The sequence below is a fragment of the Uloborus diversus genome, chromosome 7, assembly GCF_026930045.1.
Source record: "Uloborus diversus isolate 005 chromosome 7, Udiv.v.3.1, whole genome shotgun sequence".
Classification (NCBI taxonomy): Eukaryota; Metazoa; Arthropoda; class Arachnida; order Araneae; family Uloboridae; genus Uloborus; species Uloborus diversus.
The window spans coordinates 72,029,489-72,052,690 of NC_072737.1; the positions used below are offsets into that span (position 1 = coordinate 72,029,489).

A 23,202-nucleotide genomic window follows, 5' to 3' on the forward strand; every position below is an offset into this window, starting at 1 on the left:
TTCTGCAAGTGCAGAATTTGACGCATCCGCAAGTGCAGATCTTTCAGCTTCTGCTTCTGCAACTGCTTCTGCAAGTGCAGAATTTGACGCTTCTGCAAGTGCAGATGCTTCTGCTTCTGCAACAGCTTCTGCAAGTGCAGAAATTGACGCTTCCGCAAGTGCAGATGCTTCTGCCTCTGCAACAGCTTCTGCAAGTGCAGACTTTGACGCTTCTGCAAGTGCAGAAATTGACGCTTCCGCAAGTGCAGATGCTTCTGCTTCTGCAACAGCTTCCGCAAGTGCAGACTTTGACGCTTCCGCAAGTGCAGAAATTGACGCTTCCGCAAGTGCAGAATTTGACGCTTCCGCAAGTGCAGAAATTGACGCTTCCGCAAGTGCAGAAATTGACGCTTCCGCAAGTGCAGAAATTGACGCTTCCGCAAGTGCAGATCTTTCAGCTTCTGCTTCTGCAGCAGCTTCTGCAAGTGCAGAATTTGACGCTTCCGCAAGTGCAGATCTTTCAGCTTCTGCTTCTGCAACAGCTTCTGCAAGTGCAGAATTTGACGCTTCCGCAAGTGCAGATGCTTCTGCTTCTGCAAGCGCAGACTTTGACGCTTCCGCAAGTGCAGAATTTGACGCTTCCGCAAGTGCAGATCTTTCAGCTTCTGCTTCTGCAGCAGCTTCTGCAAGTGCAGATGCTTCTGCTTCTGCAACAGCTTCTGCAAGTGCAGAATTTGACGCTTCCGCAAGTGCAGATCTTTCAGCTTCAGCTTCTGCAACAGCTTCTGCAAGTGCAGAATTTGACGCTTCCGCAAGTGCAGATCTTTCAGCTTCTGCTTCTGCAACAGCTTCCGCAAGTGCAAACTTTGACGCTTCCGCAAGTGCAGAAATTGACGCTTCCGCAAGTGCAGATGCTTCTGCTTCTGCTTCTGCAACAGCTTCCGCAAGTGCAGACTTTGACGCTTCCGCAAGTGCAGACTTTGACGCTTCCGCAAGTGCAGAGCTTTCAGCTTCTGCTTCTGCAGCAGCTTCTGCAAGTGCAGACTTTGACGCTTCCGCAAGTGCAGAAATTGACGCTTCCGCAAGTGCAGATGCTTCTGCTTCTGCAACAGCTTCTGCAAGTGCAGAATTTGACGCTTCCGCAAGTGCAGAGCTTTCAGCTTCTGCTTCTGCAGCAGCTTCTGCAAGTGCAGAATTTGACGCTTCCGCAAGTGCAGATGCTTCTGGTTCTGCAACAGCTTCTGCAAGTGCAGACTTTGACGCTTCCGCAAGTGCAGAATTTGACGCTTCCGCAAGTGCAGATGCTTCTGCTTCTGCAACAGCTTCTGCAAGTGCAGACTTTGACGCTTCCGCAAGTGCAGAATTTGACGCTTCCGCAAGTGCAGATCTTTCAGCTTCTGCTTCTGCAGCAGCTTCTGCAAGTGCAGATGCTTCTGCTTCTGCAACAGCTTCTGCAAGTGCAGAATTTGACGCTTCCGCAAGTGCAGATGCTTCTGCTTCTGCTTCTGCAACAGCTTCTGCAAGTGCAGAATTTGACGCTTCCGCAAGTGCAGATGCTTCTGCTTCTGCAACAGCTTCTGCAAGTGCAGAATTGGACGCTTCCGCAAGTGCAGATCTTTCAGCTTCTGCTTCTGCAGCAGCTTCTGCAAGTGCAGATGCTTCTGCTTCTGCGACAGCTTCTGCAAGTGCAGAATTTGACGCTTATGCAAGTGCAGATGCTTCTGCTTCTGCAACAGCTTCTGCAAGTGCAGACTTTGACGCTTCCGCAAGTGCAGAAATTGACGCTTCCGCTAGTGCAGATGTTGATGCTTCCGCAAGTGCAAAATTTGACGCCTCTGCAAGTGCAGATGCTTCTGCTTCTGCAACAGCTTCTGCAAGTGCAGACTTTGACGCTTCCGCAAGTGCAGACTTTGACGCTTCCGCAAGTGCAGAAATTGACGCTTCCGCAAGTGCAGATGCTTCAGCTTCTGCTGCTGCAACAGCTTCTGCAAGTGCAGATTTTGACGCTTCCGCAAGTGCAGAATTTGACGCTTCCGCAAGTGCAGATCTTTCAGCTTCAGCTTCTGCAGCAGCTTCTGCAAGTGCAGATGCTTCTGCTTCTGCAAGTGCAGACTTTGACGCTTCCGCAAGTGCAGATGCTTCTGCTTCTGCAACAGCTTCTGCAAGTGCAGAATTGGACGCTTCCGCAAGTGCAGATACTTCTGCCTCTGCAACAGCTTCTGCAAGTGCAGACTTTGACGCTTCCGCAAGTGCAGATCTTTCAGCTTCTGCTTCTGCAGCAGCGTCTGCAAGTGCAGATGCTTCTGCTTCTGCAACAGCTTCTGCAAGTGCAGAATTTGACGCTTCCGCAAGTGCAGATCTTTCAGCTTCTGCTTCTGCAGCAGCTTCTGCAAGTGCAGAATTTGACGCTTCCGCAAGTGCAGATGCTTCTGCTTCTGCAACAGCTTCTGCAAGTGCAGACTTTGACGCTTCCGCAAGTGCAGAATTTGACGCTTCCGCAAGTGCAGATCTTTCAGCTTCTGCTTCTGCAGCAGCTTCTGCAAGTGCAGATGCTTCTGCTTCTGCAACAGCTTCTGCAAGTGCAGACTTTGACGCTCAGCAAGCGCAGAAATTGACGCTCCGCAGATCTTTCAGCTTCGCTGCAGCTTCTGCAAGCAGAATTTGACGCTTCCGCAAGTGCAGATGCTTCTGCTTCTGCAACAGCTTCTGCAAGTGCAGAATTGGACGCTTCCGCAAGTGCAGATGCTTCTGCCTCTGCAACAGCTTCTGCAAGTGCAGACTTTGACGCTTCCGCAAGTGCAGATCTTTCAGCTTCTGCTTCTGCAGCAGCGTCTGCAAGTGCAGATGCTTCTGCTTCTGCAACAGCTTCTGCAAGTGCAGAATTTGACGCTTCCGCAAGTGCAGATCTTTCAGCTTCTGCTTCTGCAGCAGCTTCTGCAAGTGCAGAATTTGACGCTTCCGCAAGTGCAGATGCGTCTGCTTCTGCAACAGCTTCTGCAAGTGCAGACTTTGACGCTTCCGCAAGTGCAGAATTTGACGCTTCCGCAAGTGCAGATCTTTCAGCTTCTGCTTCTGCCGCAGCTTCTGCAAGTGCAGATGCTACTGCTTCTGCAACAGCTTCTGCAAGTGCAGAATTTGACGCTTCTGCAAGTGCAGATCTTTCAGCTTCTGCTTCTGCAGCAGCTTCTGCAAGTGCAGAATTTGACGCTTCCGCAAGTGCAGATGCTTCTGCTTCTGCAACAGCTTCCGCAAGTGCAGAAATTGACGCTTCCGGAAGTGCAGATCTTTCAGCTTCTGCTTCTGCAGCAGCGTCTGCAAGTGCAGATGCTTCTGCTTCTGCAACAGCTTCTGCAAGTGCAGACTTTGACGCTTCCGCAAGTGCAGAATTTGACGCTTCCGCAAGTGCAGATCTTTCAGCTTCTGCTTCTGCAGCAGCTTCTGCAAGTGCAGATGCTTCTGCTTCTGCAACAGCTTCTGCAAGTGCAGAATTTGACGCTTCCGCAAGTGCAGATCTTTCAGCTTCTGCTTCTGCAACAGCTTCTGCAAGTGCAGAGTTTGACGCTTCCGCAAGTGCAGATGCTTCTGCTTCTGCAGCAGCTTCTGCAAGTGCAGATGCTTCTGCTTCTGCAACAGCTTCTGCAAGTGCAGAACGCTTGCAAGTGCAGACGCTTCCGCAAGTGCAGATGCTTCTGCTTCTGCAAGTGCAGATGCTTTGACGCTTCTGCGCAAGTGCAGATGCTTGCAGACTTTGACGCTTCCGCAAGTGCAGATGCTTCTGCTTCTGCAACAGCTTCCGCAAGTGCAGACTTTGACGCTTCCGCAAGTGCAGAATTTGACGCTTCCGCAAGTGCAGATCTTTCAGCTTCTGCTTCTGCAGCAGCTTCTGCAAGTGCAGATGCTTCTGCTTCTGCAACAGCTTCTGCAAGTGCAGAATTTGACGCTTCCGCAAGTGCAGATCTTTCAGCTTCTGCTTCTGCAACAGCTTCTGCAAGTGCAGAGTTTGACGCTTCCGCAAGTGCAGAATTTGACGCTTCCGCAAGTGCAGATCTTTCAGCTTCTGCTTCTGCAAGCTGCAGATGCTTCTGCTTCTGCAACAGCTTCTGCAAGTGCAGACTTTGACGCTTCCGCAAGTGCACGCTTCCGCAAGTGCAGATCTTTCAGCTTCTGCAGCTTCTGCAAGTGCAGATTTCGCTTCCGCAACAGCTTCAAGTGCAGCTTTGACGCTTCCGCAAGTGCAGATGCTTCTGCTTCTGCAAGTGCAGACTTTGACGCTTCCGCAAGTGCAGATGCCTCTGCTTCTGCTTCTGCAACAGCTTCTGCAAGTGCAGACTTTGACGCTTCCGCAAGTGCAGAAATTGACGCTTCCGCAAGTGCAGATCTTACAGCTTCTGCTTCTGCAGGAGCTTCTGCAAGTGCAGATGCTTCTGCTTCTGCAACAGCTTCTGCAAGTGCAGAATTTGACGCTTCTGCAAGTGCAGATGCTTCTGCTTCTGCAACAGCTTCTGCAAGTGCAGAAATTGACGCTTCCGCAAGTGCAGATGCTTCTGCTTCTGCTTCTGCAACAGTTTCTGCAAGTGCAGAATTTGACGCTTCAGCAAGTGCAGCTGCTTCAGCCAGCGGTGAGATTGATGTTTCTGCCAGCGCAGCAGCTTCAGCAAGTGCAGAATTCGATGTTTCTGGTAGTGCAGGAGCTTCAGCCAGCGCTGAGATTGATGCTTCAGCTCGTGCAGAATTTGGTGCTACTGCTGATTTTGATGCTTCTTTTGATGTGGAAGGCGGAATTTCGTTGGAATTCTTCAGGCGGAGAAAAAGAAGTGCGGCAGGTATGTTGTATTTTATTTAAATATTTGATATGAAAAAAAAAACACTTTGCTTTCTAGTCATGGACGTTTTTCTAGATTGTTAACTTTTTTACCACGACTGTCAATCAATTTCTGCTGAATTGTTCGTCGTTACTGATTTTTTGTTTAGAGAGTCTTGAAATTATATTAACATTTACACTTTGTTGGAACTATTTTTGTGAGCTTAATTTATTATTTGTAAACTAAATATTTATTTTCAGTCTCCATGGTAACAAATGTAATTTAATTCTTGCAGACTTGTTTGGTTATAATGCTAAAATAATATTCAAACAATTAAAATTACTTTCTAAAAACACAATATTTGTACTTGCAACTGGAGTACACATAGCGACTGAGTAGGAAAATTTTCTCATGAATTTAAGTTTTTACTAATTTTCGTAGTATTTATTAACTACAAAATGCTGGTCTTCTGTTTTGTAATGGGTGTTGAGTGTTGAGCTTCATCTGTTGCAACTAGGATTTTTGCTCACAAACTTGCATTTGTATTTCCTTTTACATACTTTTATGCAGTTTAATATTTCATATTCAGGAAAATAACTTAGTCTCAGAGGTACAGTACACTCTCTGTTTAACGACTTTCAAGGGACCAAAAAAATCGTCCTTAAATAGAAAGCGTCCTTAAATAGAATTCTTTTAACACTATAGTGTACCATATGGGACCGTGATAAGCCGTCGTTAAATAGAGAAAGTCGTTTAATAGAGCGTCGTTAAACAGAGAGCCTACTGTATATTGCACCGCGAAAACGATTCAGAAACGTTCCTGGAAAATAATGGGCAGCTGGTGTGCTTAATTTTTACCAGTAACATATCTTGCAAAACACAGGAATATTTTCCTCTAAATGTCAGTAACCTTCCTGAAATTATAATGGAATCTTTCTGAAGAATTTGTCCCCGGTTAAAGTCAGTCGAGAGAAAACTTATGTGGATTTAGTATTTTAGCGTGGCGTCTTCCTGATTTTCCAAGAAAGCTCCAGAAGCATTATTGAAACTAAATTTTGAACATTATTGAAATTGCAGAATTGCAAGCACTTCTCTTGCTTGCACTGCTTGCAAAGCTGCGGAACCCACAGCATACCTGCGAACATCTATTGGAAAAAAAATCTAGCAGATGATTGAGACACAAAGCAATATCACACTTTTCATTGCTATTCAGCAAAAAAATAGGACTTTTTGACTATTCATCAAAATACAGTTACATTCAAGCTCCTTACGTTACATACACAATCGAACGAAACGCTCAAAATGAAGGAACCTCCCGGAAAAACCAGTAGAGTTGGCAAGTGTGCCACACACTTATTCTCTCCCTTTGGGACCTTAGTTAGTCTGGATGAGCCAAAATCGAACTGAAACCGACACACTTAATGTATATACACTCTGTTATTCTTTAAACTGGGAGCTAAAAAATTTTTCATAACAGTGAGAAGCCTGCACTCGTGCAACTTGAAGCAATTCAGGAAACGTTTTGACAATGATACTCGATTTTCTCAGCAAGAGGACAAAAACCGTTGAAATAGTGAAACGTTACACTAAAATAATCAGTAACGTTTCGAAATTTTTTTACAGTGTGAAGAAATTTTCATTTTACTGTAAAATAAACGTGATATAGTATTTTATGATTTTTTAACTAAAGCAATCGGATGTGGTGATATAATTATGTAGTATATTTCGTGAGTTACAACTCTCGTATTGAAGTTCGTGAAAAAAGTACTACCTCTAAAACATAATTAATAACTTTTACAGTAAAATGTTGAAAACAAATTTTCATTTTCTCTTTTATATGACGTTTCATTCACAGACTTTTAAGGTATAAAGCCAATTTTTTTAACTTAAACATACTTCAATTAAAGTGTAGATTTCTGATTTTTTTTTTTTTTTTAACCAGCCGCCAGAAGTTTCGAGTCGGGAAAATGGCACTTAATATCAAATATTTTCACTTTTATAATTAAGATTAACAAATTGCTTAGAAAAAGCTGAAATCATGGTGAACCAGCTGAACCTTACCTTGCTTTTTAGAATACAATATTGATGTTTTTTTTCCGCTTGTCTAATACATTCTGTACCGAAAAGATATGTAATGTAACCTTACGATTCGGAATTAATCACACATTGACAGCATAATTCAACGGATTAAGTCAAATATTACAGCTATGTCAATATTAAATACTACTGTATTTCTTTAAAATAATATTCTCGGGTTTCCACTGTTAGTACATGTAGCTATTTCCAATGACAAAAATATGAAGATTGTTGCTTTTTTTAAATCCCTAAAATTTAAACTATTACTATACTTAATAAAAGCCTGAAAAAAAAAAAACCACTATTATTAAATAAACAAGTCTGCAATAGAAACGTTTAAAGTTGAACTAATATATCTTGGTATATTTAAACTTCTAAAGCACCTTTCTCGCGTTTCGTCCCTTTTAACCCTAAATGTGTGCCAAAGAAAAAAATAAAATAAAATAAATAAATAAATAAATAAATAAACAAATAATAATAATAATAATAATAATAATAATAATAATAATAATAATAATAATAATAATAATAATAATAATAATAATAATAATAAAACAAACAAACAAACACAATGATAGACCTTTAGAAAGCTAATATCGTGTTATGTTTTGAATTGATATGAAAAATTTAGTTAATCATCTGCAGGAAATTAATTTTTCTAATGCTTTTTCAGCCTGGGCTTATGAAGCATGATACTTTGCAACTTCTGCATTAGATAAGAGAAGGACACAAACAAACAAAAAAACCAGTTCATAAACACGAAGTAACACGAAGTGAAAACTGCCTCATCTGATGTATTATACAAATGTTTTGCTGCTAAAACATATTTTATCTAGAGATATAAGGACATTTTTTAAAATTAAAAAATAAAAACCTTTGTTACGTACTTATGTCTGACTTATTCAATGCTTGCTTTCTTCACACATATTTATTTGCGCAAAATAGAAATAACACAGTAAAAGTTACATGTAAATACTAAATTGTTTATAGTTACAGAAAATTTACATAACCGAACTGAAACATACCTATATAGCCGAAGGACTTAAAAATCAGTTTACTTTTTAAAAAAATCAATTTCAAGCATGACACTTTTAGGCACAACAGTAAAAGAGAAAAAAAACGTAACGAAAGATGTAGGTAAGGCTCATTCTCCAGAAAACGTTAACTTTTGAACGCAAATATTTTTCAATTTTGAAACCTTTTGATTTCTTTTTTTTTTCAGTCTTACATGAAAGTGTTAATTACTAGAAGTAACCATAAACAATGGCACAGGTAAATTCCAATTATTTTACCCTTAAATAAAAAATAAAAAAGGTCTTGTTCACGGAAATAAATAAAAAATATTTAAAAAAACACTTTTAATATTTAAAAATTAAGGCCAATTTAATATCAAAGTAGTAATTTAGTTAATTGTACAAAACCAATCAGCTATTTTATTGATTAGTGGGAACATAATATTAGGGTTTCTTAATTAAAGTACGGCTTAATTAGCAATTTCAAATGTATGTTAAAAAATAGTATTTAGTAAATTTGAGGATATACTGGCAACTTTTAATTTTGGCAGAATGCCTATTATTGATGTATTTCCTCTCCATCATTTATTTTCACCTCAAAAATAATGACATTAATAAGGTCTGTCACATAGGTGAAGAATTTTTCATTTATATAGGCCTAATAGATACAATTTTTCAGGGAATTTTTTTTCTTTGTTGCTACAATCTGCACATGTTAAGCATATAAAAACATGTTCGCTTCTTTTTTTTACATTAATTTACATCCCTGAAATTCAAGTTCACGGAGGTGAGAAATCAGAATACCCACACTAAGTTTTTAATGCAAAATCTATATTCTTGTTTTTAGACAAAAATCTCACAACTTCAACTATGGCTGAAAATAAACAAGAGGGCTCCCTTGTATCATGGAAAATAAAATTTGATGTCATTACTGCCACGTGTTAATGAGGAATGGCATTTTTTGTTTAGGTAACGGAGGTGACAATTTATTGTGTGACATGACTCCTTGTCCTACTAAAATGAACTAAAACACAATGTTAAAAATTTCAATGTTCTTAAACAATTAGTATTTGAGACTTTAGTGAAAGGAATAATAAATCAACAAGTGTATACTTTTAATTAAACAAGTTGTTAAGCAACATAAACAATCACACAAGGTGTGTGACATACCACGGGGGTAAGAATTCACATGTTGTGAACCAAAAAGATACTGAAATAAAAATTATTATTAAAAAATTGTTGGAAGGTTTAAATAGATATATTTTTGATGAAATTAAAAATCGTTGTTAAATGAAATGTTCTTTAAAGTTTTTACTGTAAAAGGTGTGAGACGGAAAATTACACTTTTCGAAGAATGACCCGTAAACACTAAAATGCTTATAGTTAAAAAAAATTACATAAAAGATCTGGTGATAACAGAGTGGTAGAGCAAGAGACATTAAGATAAAAACCAATTATTGGTTTATATTACATTGTAAACTAAAAAAAGTAAGCTCACTGAAGCTGATCAATAAATTTAAACTACACATCTGACGCGGCATTACATCATTCACACCATTTGTCCATCGGCTCTCGAACCAATCGAACCGATTTCCAACTCTAGAGTCCATACATATAACTGTAGAAACAACTACGCCAGAAAGGCAATTTACATATTGTTGTTTTCCTTCGCATTTTCAATTCGAATACAGTCGAAAACTGAAGCATACCTATACTTAATCACAGCACTTGAAAATCATTTTACTTATAAAAAAAAATCAGTTAAAAGCATAACACTTTCAGGACGTTTCATTCGATAGCTCAACAGTAAAATGAAAAAAAAAAAAACATATTAAAGTTACATGTAATTACTAAAATGTTTATTGTTAAAACAAGTTGAATAAGAGAACTGAAGCATACCTTTACTTAACCGTAGGACTTGAAAATCCGTTGACTTTTTCAAAAATCAATTAAAAGCATAACACTTTTAAGACGTTTCATTCGATAGCACAACTGTAACATGGAAAAAACATAGTAAAAGTTACGTGTGAACACAAGACTGTACAGTTAAAGAAAAATTACATAAGACAACGGACCTAGCTAAGACAACTGAACTATACCTAGCCGCAGGACTTGAAAATTAGTTTACTTAAAAAAATCAATAAAAAGGTACACCACTTTAAGGACCCTCGACTCGATGGCACAGCTGTAAAATAGAATAAGCAAGGTTCGAAAATATCATGATACGAGTATTTTCGAAAATATCAAAAATATCCGAGATTTTGATATATATTGGATATTTTGATATATACATACAGTCAATATTTTCAATTAATACAAACTTAAGCTTCTAAATAATAACTGATTCCTCAAATCACTGTTGTTAATATTTTTATGTTATTATTATAATGCATCAAATTTAGAATTAATGTTTCTTTCATTATTTATATACATAAATATGCATTTTATATACAAATTTACGTACTTAGAATGGCATTTAAATATAAAAGATATTTACAACCATTTTTAAAATGTGATAGTTTAATCTATGAGAAATAAAACATAACACAACTGATACATTTCTATTGATTTTAATTGAATTATTTAAACATTAGCTGCATTACAAATTTTTCTTTGGTTAACTAACTACTTTTATGAATTTTACATACATATTTCAGAAAAAAAATGCATTAGTCGGGTACACATCCATAAGTCATGTTCCTTTTTCTCTGACCAACTTTTAACCCTCAACAAAGCATTTTTAATTAAAATCGTTTCGTTACTCATAATTTTATAAATATAAAATAAAAAAAGGAATATCATATAATTTACATTATATTAATGATACATAAATAAAATAAATTACATTTGATTATTTTTAATAATAAACGAATAATATCAATATGATTAATACATTTAATTTTTATACTGCAAATTTCGTACTTCGAAAATATAAATATCGAAAATGTAAAAATATCATGATATTTTCAAAATAAATACCAGATATCTATCGTGATACATATTATGATATATATCGACCGATATTTTTCGGCAAACCCTGATAATAAGCAAATCAAAAGTTACATGTAAACACTAAAAGGTTTATATTTAAAGATAATTTATGTTTGAAAATTGAAGCTTACCTATACCTTGGCACAGGACTTGAAAAACAGTTTAATTAAAAAAAAAAAACATTTAAAAGCATAACACTTTTGCAACCTTTCATTCAATAGCGTTATTCTTGGCCCACAAGCGTAAGAAAAGTTTGAAAACAAATGAAAATGTCCCCACCAGAAGCATCACGAAATATTTTTTGTTTCTTGCTGAATTCTCTTACACGGGTATAATATTTTAATTTATATATTTGAGATTTATTGCGGGAATTTTAAGCTTCGATTTTCAATTGAAATACATTTGAATGAAGAAACTATTATGCATCGTAACATGAAGTATCAAATTTTTAAAGAAACTTTTTGTATTTAAAAAATAATTATTTACTACGCGCTGCAAGTGCGACCGCACACATGACCTCGTGCGAATCGTTAGTTTTCAAGTGCAGAAGTTTTTAGTTATAAAGTTGATATTTCATATTATGAGTCAACGTAGTAGAGTAGTGGTTAGACGCTGTTCTCTTAAGACCAAAGGCAGCAGTTCGAACCTGGCTCCAATCGGTTCATTTTCAAGATGCAGAAAGTCGGCAGCGTCCATATTGTATGATTATGCGGTATGAGGAAGATCACTTCAGCACTCATTTGGCTTGGGACGCTGTTAGTAAAATTAAATTTCTAATGCAGTTTTGCGTCGAAGAGAGAACAGGCGTCTCCATCTAGAGGGAAAACTGGGAGTCAAAATTCTTTTGGAAAAAGCATCCCTCCATAGAGGTGCCACGTAAGGAAAGGATACTATACAGGGGGATTTTATTAGGTCTAAAGGTTATGCCTTTCACTTGACCCATTAGAAAGAAGTACTTCATATTATGAAACATAATAGTTCTTAATATTCAAATATATCCAGCAACTAAAAGTCAAAGTCTAAAATTCTCGGAAGAAACTGCCAATGTACGTGCAAAATTGGTATACGTGTGTATAACTGACCTTTAAGTTCCAAAATGCGGCAAAGTAGGGGAATGTGAAGCAAAATGAAATAGCTAAGATAACTTACTTTTTTCAAAATGAACAAGCTGAACATTTATTCTGAAAATTACGGTACGTAAAGAACAATTTATTTTTTAAAATAAAACTTGCACTGAAACATTACTATTATTTTTTTTAGACAGTAAATGTGCCTCTAAAAAGAGGTGGAAATTTTTCCCTTTTTTTTGTTCATGGGCAAAGTGAAAAATAAGTATTTTTCATATGAAATATTTTCTATTCGATTACTAAAGATTTTTTTGATCAGATAAATGAGTAAATAAAAGAATGAATGAATAAATGAAAAAGAAATGAAACAATAAATAAATAAATAAAGTAATAAATGAGAAAAAATAAATCAGTTAGTTAAATTGTAAATGAATAAGAAAATAAGGGAATGAAAGAATACATAAGGTAATTATAAAATAAAGGAATGTAAATTAAGTAATTAATAAATGAATACGAAAGTGATTTGATAAAAGATTGAATGAGTAACTGAAATGAACTATTTCATTTTGCATCGCATGCACTTGACTAAAATTACAAAGCATTTAAAATACAAATAAGCTTAATATTAAACAAATAAATAACACATTGAATATTAGATCTCAATTAATATTTAAAATGTTAACAGCAAGAACTTTACCATTTGATAATAGCAAAAAAAAAAAAAAAAAAAAGTCAAATTGACTTACAATAAAATATTACAATTTGTGTATTAATTTTTAAAAATTGCTGGTATTGTTTTATTTTTTGATTTTAAGAGGTAAACTTTTGTTAACTGAAATAGATTTTCATGTGTTACTACATAGTTAAAGAATTACTAAATAGGTGGCGCTAGAAGCATAGTAAATATTTGACCATTTCACTTTGTCCCGCATGCCATTACTATATGCAAGTAGGATTAGGAGATAACAAAGGAATAATCAAAAGATGCCAAAGAAAACTGTTGTTTCTACCCCCTTCTGAAATTGATATTTAATCCTTTACTCGTACTTTGATAATGCAGTAAAAATAAGCGTGAAAACATCAGCAATAATTTAAGTAGTCAGAAGCTTCACCTTGCTTTCAAATGGATGAACTAAAACATAAAATCTCGAAAACCTGGATTACACTGGCCATTTTTGAAAAAAAAAAGTACAAAATCCAAAGTCATATATTTGCTTAAGTTCACCCATGAAATTACATTGTATTAATTACTATCATAACTATATTAACAATTAACACAAAATTACTATCGATTTTTCTGTTTTTTAAGTCGTCAAATATTTTGTCATATCCAAAATAAAATAATTTAAAAGAAAAATCAGTAAAACGCTTGCGATGTTCAAACTGTAGGTGAGCCTTGATTGAAAAGGTTTTCTTAACTATAATGTATGGATACCCAAACCAGAGCTACTAGTACCATCTCTTGCCCCAAAACAGATGGAATTTCCGTCCACCATTTGTACTAAATACCTCAAAAGTTTAAATGTTGGTTCTTACACCTCTTTGCCTGTAGTTACTTCATATCTACAAAACAATCAAAAACATTACACGCTTCTCTGTGCTGCTCTCTCTTGAGGCAATTTACTAACAAATAAATTGGATCATACACCGTTGAAACAAGTTCCTTTCTTATCATTGCCACCGTAAATTAATGCGCTGAAGAAATAAACATCAAAACAGAAATAAAAGAGTTCAATTAGTATAGTCTTTATCTTTAATCTTTAATAATAATAAAGCTGAAAGTCTCTCTGTCCGGATCTCTGTGACGCGCATAGCGCCTAGACCGTTCGGCCGATTTTCATGAAATTTGCCACAAAATTAGTTTGTAGCATGGGGGTGTGCACCTCGAAGCGGTTTTTCGAATATTTGATGTGGTTCTTTTTCTATTTCAATTTTAAGAACAAAATTATCATAAGACGGACGAGTAAATTACGAAATTATCATAACGTGGAACCGTAACATGAGTACAAGTCAATTGGCGAGAAAATTCACCATACAATATTTGTAAATATACAGGCGAACCAAAATATATTTTGATTTTTCTATTACGGGCAAAGCCGTGCGGGTACCACTAGTGTAATATAAATAGTTAAGTGTGTGCAAAAATATTTACCCAATGTTTTAAAGACGTTATATATATATATATATATATATACAGATGCATTATTTAATTTTTCGTTTATTGTTTCACTCTCTTTTCATTTATTCATTCAACCTTTTATTTAACGATTAATTCGATCGAAAATATTTTTTTATAACCGAGATTAGAAAGATATTTTATTTTTCACTGTGCCCCATTTAAAAAAAAAAAGTTCAATATGAAATACAATGTTCTTTCTTTACATATACTGTAATTTTCAGAAAAAATTTCCCATTTGCTCATTTTGGAAAAAGCTCAATCATCTTAACAATTTCACTTTGCCTCACATTCCCCTACACAAATACAGGGTGCTCAGTTATAATTCGCAACCGTTAGTCCTAGCTGTATACTTCCAGTTGCAAAAATGTTCGAAATCAGATGCAGAGTTTAGTTTTTGAAAGTTTGAAGTAAAACTAAAACTAAGTCAAAAAATACAAAATTCAACTTTTTATCCGGGCGCCAGGTCCTCTAACTTATATTTAGGGAAATAATGTCCATTGAAAAATAATTCCAACACAAAAAGTTTGAAATTATACAACCAATATTCACCGTGATATGAAACGCAGCGTTCTGTGACTTACACCACTTTTCACTCGCCGTCAATAATACCTTTTTTGGGGGGTTCGGGGGGGGGGGATATACGGGTTAAAAAGTGTTTAAAATTATATGTGTGCGCGGAGTGTGGTTTTTCAAACTGTTCGAGGTTTTGTAGTGTGTTTTTGCGCATCACGGCATAACATTTGTATTTATTTTTGAACAACAAACAACATAAATACCTTTTTTTCCTTACTTTGACGACTTGTCATTCTCCTGTAAGGGCGAAAAGTTCCAATCTCATCTTTTGTATGGTCCCTTAAAACTTGGAATTGGAATATCTCCTTGAGTTTCGGTCGCACAAATGTCACGTTTTTTGTATCAGTAATAGTTTTCAACGGAGGTTATTTCTCTAAATATTAGTTGGGGAACCTAGGCCCCATATAAAAAGTTAAATTTTGTATTTTTTGACTTATTTTTATTTTTACATCAAACTTTCAATATCTTAAACCTGCATCTGATTTTGAACATTTTTGCAATTGGAAGTATACATCTAGGACTCGGTTGCGAAAATAAAGATCTTGCAGGTTAAAACGGAACACTAGGGTGGTCACAAAAAATCGATTTTCGAATTTCTTCCGCGGCACCCCCCTAAAATGTAGACTAGATATTTTTCTACCTGCTATAGATTATTTTTCTTATATTCTATAGATTATTTTTTTCATAGAATCTAGGCTAATTTACTAGAAAACATGATTTGCAAAGTTTCAGCTCGATCCGATAATATTAACACGTGCCGCAAAGAGGCTAAAGTTACAAAAAACAGTGATTTTTAGCAAAAAATTGTATTTTTTTTTTTTTAACCAAAACTTTTCATCCTAGAAACTTCGTTCTCGTCTCATTTTATAGGAAAATTTATTCTCGCGCTGAGTTATCTTATCCATTTTTTAAACAAAATTTATAGAATGGTACTTGGCATTTTTCATATCAGGTCGTGGAAGATATCATCAATAAGGAATTTTCATACAAATGCCTAAAAGCATTACAATATTCAATTACATTTATTTGCTCTTCGTTGATTTTGATTTATCCATTAAAAAAGCTTCATTTGGAAGTACTTTAAAAATTAAATGCAACAAATTGCTGATTTAAAATAAAGGAACTAAGTAGTTCAGAAGAGAAAACAGTGTCAAAATTACAAAAAAGAAAAGGAAAAAATCGAATGCATTTTATTGCTTACACTGTTAAATTATACATTATTATGTTATTACTTTTCATTGAGAAGTTAAAGTGGTAATGGCTTCGATATGATAGATTTTGATTAATGGAAAAATGTGCCTGCATTCGGACATAAGTTGTAATAGAAACTGTCGTTAAGTAGAAATTAGTTTTACACCTGTTTCAGCTGTGCCATGGTCAACTCTTAAACTGTTTACTATCTTTTTAGCTTTAATATAATATTGGTTTTCACACTATTTATCAAGATCAGTATTTAAAAACTTTGTATCGATTTCAATTCTCTTTAAAAAATTGTATATCTTAAAAAGTTTGAGAAGGAATTAAAAAACCTACTTCTTTGTCTAATAAACTAAGCTTCTTTCAGATTGAGATGTGCTTTTGCATCCCTATCAAGACAATCATCTTCATTATCTCCTACTTCGGACTCGAATTTTGCAGCCTTCTTTGTTTTGTTCTTTTTTCTCCCTAAAATATCATCAAAAAAGGGAAATGCAACCTTCTCTCAGTTCGGGGACCACAAATGGTTAATTATTTTAGGTAGTTCTGTGCCTACATCATCTTCATAAATACTCTTGTATTGAACCAAAGATTTTACTAAGATCTTGTTTGGGGGCCAAAGCTAGATCGCAGACAATAAACTGTACTTTTCCGTAAATACTGTTGATAAACAATCAAATATCTTCAATACCTTTTATCTTTAAATTGATTAAAGAAAGCTCATCCCTGAGAAGATATATTTTTAAAGAGTATATGAGGCAGTGAGAAGCAAAGGAATGTAATCGCCAAAATTAAAATTTTCGAGATAATCAGTACAAATAATAGGGGAACGTCTCCTCTGCTTAGGGGAAAGAGATGGTACTAGTAGCTCTGGTAGGGGCTGTTATATGGCATGATTTAGAAAAAAAGTTCAATGAAAATCTACCTAGGATCTGCACTTTAAACGCATTTTATAAGGAACTTTAAAAAGTCCACTTACATCCCTTTGCTTTTCACTACGTCATATGTCCTTCGCCATCCATCTTATGTGATAAATAGCACCAGATACTCGAAGAGTAACATTGTTTGGAAAAAGAGTCCCTAAATAAGTTAAGCAAAGTGGAATGAACTTCTTATAGGCGTCCCTAAGCTGCTACTGTTTTTATTTCTCAAAAAGAAAGCTTGGAATTTCACCTTGATTGTTTATTTTGTTTTTAACCTTCTATACTTGCTTTGAATTGCTTCTTATCTATATCATTCATCCTGAAATTCTTCAAAAATATCTGGTTGAGGACTAGTGGAAGTACTAACTTTGCAAATCAAAACTCCTTTCAAACCAACTTCTAAGATGTAGTAGCAACAAGCTAAACACAAGAAGTTTTTCTGTAACAAACTGTACTCACAAAACGCGGGTTTGTTCTGCAGAAAGGAGCCATAAAATGACTGTCATTTTAACGAAAGCCCTAACAAGTCCTCGTCTAAGAACACAAGTCACTTTCCTGGGAATCGTAGTTTTTCCTTTCTTTGGGGGGTCGAAAACCCCTTACAAGACTGGGATTTTAAACTATTGTTTAGCGCTGAGCACCGAGGAGGAAAGCAACGTTCCGTATTTATGGCTTCTACAGCTAATTTCATAAGTTTTACATGCAGTTGTTTGTTTTACCTTTGAGTTTTAGAGACATAACTATAGTACAGTGAAATCCTACTACAACGAACTTCAAATTACCAGAAATTTTCTTCGTTGTAACGAGGTTTTAGTAGTAATGAAATTCAAGCAACATAATGGAAATCAAATCGGAGCTGAAAATTTCTTTCGTTGAAACAGATATTTCGTTGTATCGGTATTCGTTGTAACGGGATTTCACTGCATATATTTCTGATAATATTGCTGTTTTGGCTCTGATAGCTTAACATTGTAAGGGGGTTACAACCATTAACGAAAAGAAGTAATACAATTTATATTATAATGATCCGTTCTTTTTACGAGATTTTGAGGATATTAGCTACGACCTGACTTGAAAAATCCGGAATAATGTTTAATAAATTTTTACAAAAATGAAGATGAAATTAGACTTAAAGAGAATAAAATTTCCTATAAAATGAGACCAGAACGAAGTTTCTAGAATGAATAGGTTTGATTTTACAGATGAAAAACTGCGATTTTTTACTAAAAATTGCCATTTTTCGTAACTTTAGCCTCTTTGCGGCACGTGTTAATATCATCGAAATGACTTGAAACTTTGCAAATCACATTTTCTAGTCTATTGGCACATTTTAGGGGGGTGCCGCAAAAGATTAGTTGAAAAAAGTTTTTCCCCATGTACCTTGTGACCACCCTAACGGAACACCCCGCATATACTCCAAAATTAATTATATTATCGAACTGATAAGGTCGCGATTTCAACGGGATCACGAAAATATATGCTTTTAGAGTATAACATATAAATAATCTTTCTTTACTTAACTAAGCTAATCAAAGCTAACTAATATTGGGATTTTCAGGAAAAATCGAAAAGCACGGATTATCGAAACACGGCGTGATGAACCCGTAAATAAGCTTGATTACCGTTTCGTTGTGTTCCGTGGAAGCAAATGTTGACCTTGAATACTGTCTACTTTAACTCTCTTTACCGTCTGAAACAACCTGATCTCCTAATTGAAGGATAGACTTGGGACAAATCCTTCGAAGCAATTATTCTAAATTGTTATATGCTTCAGTAAAAATAGATCTATCACAATTATTAAACTTTTTTCACAATCTTATCAAGGCAATGCGAGGGTTCAAGAATCAATCGTGACATTTAACCTTTTAGAAACAATCAGAGCTTTAAAAAAACTTATTTTGTGAATTACAGAATACAAGTAACTCATAAATTATTTTTTTTCCTGCTAATTCAGGACTTGGAATCTTGATGCAATAGAGTCTAGAAAACTCGGCGCTAGATAACCTGGCCGAATCCAGAAAACTCGGTCACACCCCGGCAGGTCGAAATGCCGCGAGTGAGCAATTTGTCACATGCATTACCCATAAACCAGCGTTTTCATAAACTCGATCACTTTTCGGTCCACATTAAACCGAGTTTTCGGGATTCTACTGTACTACCGAAAACCATTAAAAAAATAAAAGAACAACTCGAATTTTAAACTAAAAGCCTTGGATATGAAATTGTGTATCAGTTGAAAACATCGCATTCATGCTATTTTGCTGCAACTATTATTTAAGATTACTTTTTAATTAAATATTGGAAAACACTCACATAATGGTGGGATCAAGCGTTTACTTCTGGAACCAAAATGGTGGATAATTCAGCTCTCTTTATAGTAGCCTTGAATGAATGAAATGAAGAAGAGGGAGGGGGTTCAACCGAGCCAAACACTGCGACCAGAGGTCCATTGTGTACCAAACCCCAAACATAAGTTTTAAAACAGAACAGTAGCGGAAGCAAAACTCAGCAAGAACCTTATGGGAATGTCATGAATCTCCCAAGGTTCACGCAAGTGTTGACCAAGGTGCTTAAACCTGCAGGTAAAAAAAACCTTGCAATCTCACAACATGTGAACAACATTTTCCTCATTAAAGAAGCAACCCCTGCAAGTTGGCTCATTACTGACACCCATAATAGTAAGGTGTTGCTTTAGGGTGTAATGATCACTAAGAAGAACAATAGCCTTCCTAACACTATTTCTACTCAGACTTAAAAGCTCTCTTGCTTTTTCCCTAATACTAGGGAAACACCTTATTAAGTTCTTTTGCCAAATGTTGCCCAAAATTGCGGATGAGTCAGTTTCCTTTACGTTCAGCAGCCTTACTCCTACGTTCAGCCGGTCAGCTACCTACCTGGCATTGTCAGCGTGTGATATCCGCACGTGCCAAAACAAGCAGCCCCAATTACCCCCTCCCTAAATTGTCTCATGGGATCAATCTGCCACTTACGGCTAAAGTTAGTTAACTTAGCAATTTTTAATCAAATAAGACTGGGAAAATCTTAAGGCTTTTTAATCAAACATATTTATTGTGGCCCAAAACTCTAATAATGGGTAAACTATTTTTATTCAGTAGGGTAAAACTAAATGTTTTGAATTCTAAGCATTTAATAGTAAAATCAGTGTAACAAATCAAAATTCCATCATTTTGTCGGTAGACAAACTAATTATTTTTTGCTGACATTTGAAAGTGTTATACAAACTGGGAATAGGAGGGATATATTTTTACAGTTCTTTAAGAAACATTTTTAGTTTTTGCGATAAAAACCATTAGTAAGAACTAAACTTAAAGTTCAGTTACATGTGCGGAAAACAGCTGAAGGAATAATAAGAACGATTAAAATACTTAAATTTCGAGTTAAATTTCAACTAAAAAACGTGTTAATTCATAGGCTATTTTAGGGGGTCTAAAAGCATTTTAACTAGTCCAGCATTTCAAATCAGAAATTCTGCACAACATTTGTAAGTTACATGCACCAAAAAAGTAATCTATAAAAGTAATAAAGCATATTGCATAAATATTATTGGTTTTTAATATTACAGATGATAATGCTAATAATAATGATAATTAAAAAGAAAACTTTTACATTGCAGCGATTTTTGGTTTCTTAGAGGGGTAAATAGCTACTGTATTTATCAGCAAATACTCAATATTATGAAATAAAAAACGGACATTTTAAGTATTTCAAGCACTATTAACAAGGGTGCCTCCCTAAGAGCAAGAGCGCACTCCTCTAAATATCGTGAAGATCCCCAACAGCAAGAGACCCCCTCCTCCCAAAAAAAGAGAAAAATACGCTTAAAAATCCCATCCCCTTAAAAATTTCAATGGTGCAGTCTGCGCCATGACCCCCACTCAGGTGGGCGCCCGTGCTATTAATAAGTTATACGAACATAATAGTATTAATGACGTTAAGATACTAATAAGGAAATAATAGACTTTTTGAACATTGTCAAATCAAACACTACCTACTCGCTTACTGCAAAATTACACAGGTATTGATGGAAGCAAGTAGATGTTCCGATTAGGTCGTCAGCCGCACGTGGTCCCCCCCCCCCCAGGGACCCCACTGGCACGCTTGGACCCACTGAAGGGGTTCATCACAGTGATACACCACCCTAATCATAACTGACAATCGAATAAGTGAAGACAACTACCACTACGATGCATCAATTATTGGAAATATTGAGTAACCATTATGCCTAAAGTGACCATTAGCTCCCAGTTTTCCCTTTTTTTTCAACATGAATTATATTTTTAATAAGTAATATTCAAATCAAATGTTAAATAATACCAATTACAATGGATTTAATTATCGAGCCAAGTAAGGAAATACTGATGTTGGCAAATTTTTTAACATATGTGATACGTTGCTAAAAAGCTCTGTAAGGACCAAAGGATTAAAAAAAAAATCTAGTATTTTTCAGAAGAGAGAGCAGCGAGTTGTGGACAAAGCAAAAAGCAATATTTTTCTTTAACAATTTAAGGAAGCTGCTTAGAGTTCCAGTACAGTTATTGAGAAAGCCCTTAACTGCTTGGAGCTAAAAAACTTTCCCTTGTTGGTTTTGCATTCACGTTCTTGTTAAATAAAGGTAATCACATATTGCACTTTCAAAAATTCACACGCACACAGTCGTGATTTAGGTAAGAAATTCTAGATGCCTGAGTATCCATCTAAGGACTCACTAATTGAAACAGAAGAGCTAACTCATCAGAACAAATATTTTTCACTCAAAGTTTCTTAGATAACAAATTGATAACAAGGAGCTGGTCATTTTGGATATAGATCATCTCCGCAACTTATGACAGATATTGACAGCACTTTCAAACGGCTGTAGCGGGCTAGACTTAAATCTAAGCTTGGTGTCCCGAATCTATTTTTACGTGCAATTATACAAAAATATCATAAAGAGCTGCGAAAACCATAAGAGTACCGAACAAAAATGAATAAACTTTAGCTATCTGAAATGTTTCTTATGTTGCCGTGCTAAGCACAAAAGTGGTGTCTGTAACCAAGTTCAAAATGAGAAATTCCCGTTTAAAGTTGTGTGCCTCCAAGTAGATGAAACTTTTTCAGATTTAAAAAAAAAAAAAAACTTCCCATTGACAAATGACTATAAAAATATGTATTTTAGTATAATATGTCACAAAGACCCACCTGGTGACAATAACTCAATTTTGACAAAAAGTGCAGATACGACTTTTGTGCTTATCACGGCATTATACTATTTGCCTACCAAAACTAGTGACTCTCATCATTCTAGGAAGAAGGATATGTTCAATTTAAAATTTCTAAATAAAAGTATATTTTGAAGCAGTAATCTTTAGCACGAACATAAAGGCAGCTCAAAGGATAAGTATTTCAACTGCAGCAAACTGATCTCAATCATTATATTATATATAAAAAAAAAAGTAACGTCGAAGAAATTGTGAAATGAAACCTATGGCTTGAGTCCAGGACTACGCACACGACCTACAGCCTTGAAAGTTTTTACAAAATTACTTCAAGATTCGGGGCTGTGAACCTGGGGATTTTTATTTTCAGTTTCGAATTAGTATTTTTGTAACTATTTTTTTAAGCTAAAATTTCACATTGCCTGTAAATTGCCTGTTAGAGGGATGAAAGATTTTCTACACCCCTTAACGTTCTATGCCGTTCAAAAGATGTTTTCCTTCCATCATACAAAGCTTGTTCCAATTTTCTAAATTAGTTGGTACAGCAGAAATAAAGGTTTCTATTTTATCAAAAAGTCCTAGGCTCAACCCAATTTAAGCCGGGAGGTAAAGAGCAAAATCTGTTACTAGAGACCATGAATTTGAAAGACCTTTTCTAGCCTACAAAACTGCCATTTTGATATGCTCAGAGATTCCTTAGAATTAGAAAAAAAAAATAAATAAATTTAAACAAAGATAGCCGAGTTTTATGCCTAGATAGGGTTTTTGCGCCAATATATATCGTTTATCGAAATTTTAACCATAATACAGGCTTTTGTTGGCTTTCGAGGTGAAGAGTACAAATCTACTTCCGCTGAAATGTAATCCTCTCTTATACAATAAAATTTACAAAATCATAAGTTCATAAGTGCGACAAAATTTATGCGATACAATACATTAGAATTTGGGTTTTAAGTTGCTTTTTAAATAGATTATTAATAGTTTTGTTTTGTGTATTTCCATAGAGTTCCTTTTTCTTCGTCTGGGGAGAGGAATTTTAATATTGTTCTAATTATAATAAGCTCGTTACTTAATTCTATTTTTTTTTTTGCGAGAGAGAGCAGCGGAATTTTCATTTTGTTATAATGGTAACATGTGTTTTAATCTAATCCCCATAAGAGACAATAAAAATCTTAGCGAACCATGT

The 23,202-nt window shown here is 35.4% G+C and overlaps 1 protein-coding gene across 1 annotated transcript in view; it reads left to right on the plus strand.

Annotated features, from left to right (window-relative positions):
• LOC129226737 (pneumococcal serine-rich repeat protein-like) overlaps nucleotides 1-23,202 on the plus strand; it is a 41,406-nt gene that overhangs the window by 16,022 nt on the left and 2,182 nt on the right. The window contains exons 3-13 of the mRNA XM_054861366.1: nucleotides 561-704; nucleotides 777-1,016; nucleotides 1,173-1,226; nucleotides 1,407-1,502; nucleotides 1,593-1,664; nucleotides 1,731-1,856; nucleotides 1,977-2,108; nucleotides 2,211-2,372; nucleotides 2,487-2,558; nucleotides 2,614-3,629; nucleotides 4,196-4,802. Coding sequence (XP_054717341.1) covers nucleotides 561-704; nucleotides 777-1,016; nucleotides 1,173-1,226; nucleotides 1,407-1,502; nucleotides 1,593-1,664; nucleotides 1,731-1,856; nucleotides 1,977-2,108; nucleotides 2,211-2,372; nucleotides 2,487-2,558; nucleotides 2,614-3,629; nucleotides 4,196-4,802 — 2,721 coding nt within the window. The remainder of the gene's footprint in view (nucleotides 1-560; nucleotides 705-776; nucleotides 1,017-1,172; nucleotides 1,227-1,406; nucleotides 1,503-1,592; nucleotides 1,665-1,730; nucleotides 1,857-1,976; nucleotides 2,109-2,210; nucleotides 2,373-2,486; nucleotides 2,559-2,613; nucleotides 3,630-4,195; nucleotides 4,803-23,202) is intronic.